Raw genomic sequence first — 2,871 nt, 5'->3', positions numbered from 1 at the left:
GGAACAAGTAACCGAACTACACTTTCAGATGAGTTCGGTTACTTGTTCATCTCATGGGGCAACCGAACTACAGCTTCAGATGAGTTCGGTTACTTGTTCTTCATATAAATTAACCGAACTATTCAAAATCCAGTTCAAATCCGGATCATTTTGAAGATTAACAAATATTCTAGGAGAGGATGGAGATGAAGAATGAGTTTTCATCATTTGAATATACTCAAACTTAGTGAATTGAAAAAAAAAATGTTTTCCATGTTTTTCTCCTTCATCTTCTCTAACTCAACTAATAATAAACTCATCTTTTAATTTAATTTCACTAATTATTTTTAACTAAATCATTCACTAATCATAACCTAAAATTAATTAAGAGGGTAAATTAGATATTAAATAAATAACTAGATATAGAATGACCTAAAATTACTTCTAATGTCTTTACCCAAAATAAAATCATGTCCAAAAAAAAAATCATGGTCCCCAAAAAAATCGTTCTATCTAAATCAATCAATCTTGGACAAGAATTGGTTATATACAGTACCAAGAATATCCAAAAATAAGAAATCACATCTCAATCCACAAATGTAATAATACAAGGCTTATAAAATAAAATGTAATTGCACAAAAAATCAAATTTATTCAATAATACCCATATGGTTGTAAGATGATACCATACCACCTATCTTGTTCAAATGTTGACCATTGAACCCGTTCGACTAAGACGATGTCTGCCTTTTCCCTTGTGTCTAGGAGCAATAGGTCCGTTTCCGAAGGTTACCGGGTCGAATTGTTGGAGTCGCTTGGCTTCAAGGCTGTCCAGCACACATTCTTCTGGAGGTGACAAGTATCTTGTGTGGTCGTAGCAGTATGAATACATCATATGTTTCTCTCTAAACTTCATCATTTCAACCCGCTGATCCGACGAGAGTGTATTTTTGATTGAACTCAAGATATCAAGATTGTTGGTGGTTGCATCACCATCACAATTGATGGATGATAGTTCAATTGGGTCTACCGTGCAACCATGAAGAACAAGGTGTGTAAATTCGGCAACATAAGGGGCATATCTGTAATTTACCTTGTATTTACCACCATTTGTAGCCCAAGTTGAACCATCCCATATAGTTGCATACAAAGACATTGGCTTCGAAGGGAAATCTCCAACCATTCCTTCACTCCTTTTCACTTCTCTTATGGCTATATCATCCACATAAAATCTACAAATTTTTTCACCACCCAAAATATTTACATGAAATAATTATTTCCTATTTTATCCAAAATAAAGAATAAAAGAATGTTCACTTCTCCAAGAAAAAAATATCAGGAAAATGACACAATAGTGGGCGTGGGAAAAAGCACCAAAATACTTAAAAACAAATAGCCTTATCTCTTGAGAAAAGGAAGTGTCAGTGTGTCACTATAACCATCTTAAAATGGAGGAATCTGATTAGGAGAACTAAAAATAGCAAGAATGAAGATTAAGAAACGAAGTAAATATGGAAGATGATGATTACATACATGATGTGAGATTGAGTCCATAAAATGGAGTAGTGGTGAAAATCTTGAGATGGATCAAACCAGAGACCATATCTTTCTTCTCTACCAATATTTGTGCTTCCATTCCCATAAACATTTGTTTGAATCTTCCAATCTTTTCCTCTTATGTTGCCCAAGAACTCAAAGTCTAATTCATCATGGTTTCTCTCAAATATATCTCCATTTGACATCTGCAAAACCAAAATAATTAAAAAAAAACAGAGGACTCGGTTTTTTATCAGTATCCATGAATGAATCAGAGTATGTACTTACGTAAAAGGCAACGACAACCCCGGCAGTATAATCAGCTGGTAATTTGATAGAAGCACTGAAAAATCCATGAAGATAAAGGTCTTGAGAAACAAACCCTGAACCTGTTCTTTTGTTTAGTAAAAGATGAACTGTTTTACCACCATCATCTTTAGAATTAGTCACAAGATTGCTATCTCCAAATAGATGATTATAACCTTCATCAAATGATAGTACTGGCAGATTCTTTCTCAAGGAAGATGATGTTGATGATGCTACAGAGACAGTAGTTGAGATACTAATCAACATACAAATAAACATAAATTCCTTCATTTCTCTTGTTTCTTCTGTACCACAATTAAGGTCTCTTCTTGTGTGTGTTTTGATGATGATTCACTCTTCTTCTTCTCCTCTTTTGTGGTGTAATTTTCTTTGTTTATTCAATGGTGCTATGCTCTGCTCCAGAGAGAGAGTTATGAGTGAATGAAGAAAGAGAGAGATATAATACGAAAAAAAGGAGAGGGCACTGAAAATACGAAAAAAAAAAAGGAGTAATTTTTTTTATTTATTTTTTGAAAATGCTAATGATTGTAATTATTTATTCATATAATTTGTGGGTGAGTCTGTTTTTAATTCGTCAAGTTGGAGGTACTTTTGTTTGAGTAGAAATCAAGCATTTCTTTAGCAAATCAAAACTCATCGGTTTCTCGAAAACAACTTTAAGGCCTTTGGGATGTACACCGCCCTACGGCGACGGCCCTACCACTGTGGAGATTGCAGGGAATGTTCATGCACTTTTTATCACCTCCTCCTTCGGCGGGTGATTGTAGTTTAGGAGATGTCGTTTAATTGATAAAAGAAAAATAAATAGGAAAGGAAGGGCAAAGACTCCACCTTTAAAGAAAAAAGAGAAAGTTGTTGTAGTTTCAATGGAGCTACACAATTCTGAAATAAGAGCATCCACAGTGGACGAGTATAACCAAAAATTTGGGATGAGATCGTAACACAGTGGGACGGAGTAAAGATCAAATCCCAACCAAAGATCAAAACTCAGACCATATTTAGTCGCGACCAAATCCCAAATCCTAATAT

At 34.4% G+C, this 2,871-nt stretch overlaps 1 protein-coding gene across 1 annotated transcript; it reads right to left on the bottom strand.

The window, feature by feature from the left end:
* Nucleotides 1-510: 510 nt before the first annotated feature.
* On the bottom strand, nucleotides 511-2,309 carry LOC113350435 (probable xyloglucan endotransglucosylase/hydrolase protein 28). Its single transcript, XM_026594567.1, has 3 exons — nucleotides 1,804-2,309; nucleotides 1,513-1,721; nucleotides 511-1,211 (listed from the first exon to the last, which is right to left on the bottom strand). The coding sequence occupies exons 1-3, from the start codon at nucleotides 2,110-2,112 to the stop codon at nucleotides 683-685; spliced, it is 1,047 nt and encodes a 348-aa protein (XP_026450352.1). The 5' UTR covers nucleotides 2,113-2,309; the 3' UTR covers nucleotides 511-682.
* Between the last annotated feature and the right edge of the window lie 562 nt (nucleotides 2,310-2,871).

This window comes from Papaver somniferum, chromosome 2, assembly GCF_003573695.1.
Source record: "Papaver somniferum cultivar HN1 chromosome 2, ASM357369v1, whole genome shotgun sequence".
NCBI classification, from domain to species: Eukaryota; Viridiplantae; Streptophyta; class Magnoliopsida; order Ranunculales; family Papaveraceae; genus Papaver; species Papaver somniferum.
Note: the sequence above shows the minus strand (reverse complement) of the source record. Positions and strands in the feature narration are given on the sequence as shown.

Coding starts and splice junctions, on each gene's coding strand:
- LOC113350435 (XM_026594567.1), bottom strand. CDS start 2,112: ATGAAGGAATTTATGTTTATTTGTATGTTGATTAGTATCTCAACTACT. Junction 1,722..1,803: donor GGGTTGTCGTTGCCTTTTAC/GTAAGTACATAC, acceptor TTGGTTTTGCAG/ATGTCAAATGGAGATATATT. Junction 1,212..1,512: donor TGGACTCAATCTCACATCAT/GTATGTAATCAT, acceptor AAAAATTTGTAG/ATTTTATGTGGATGATATAG.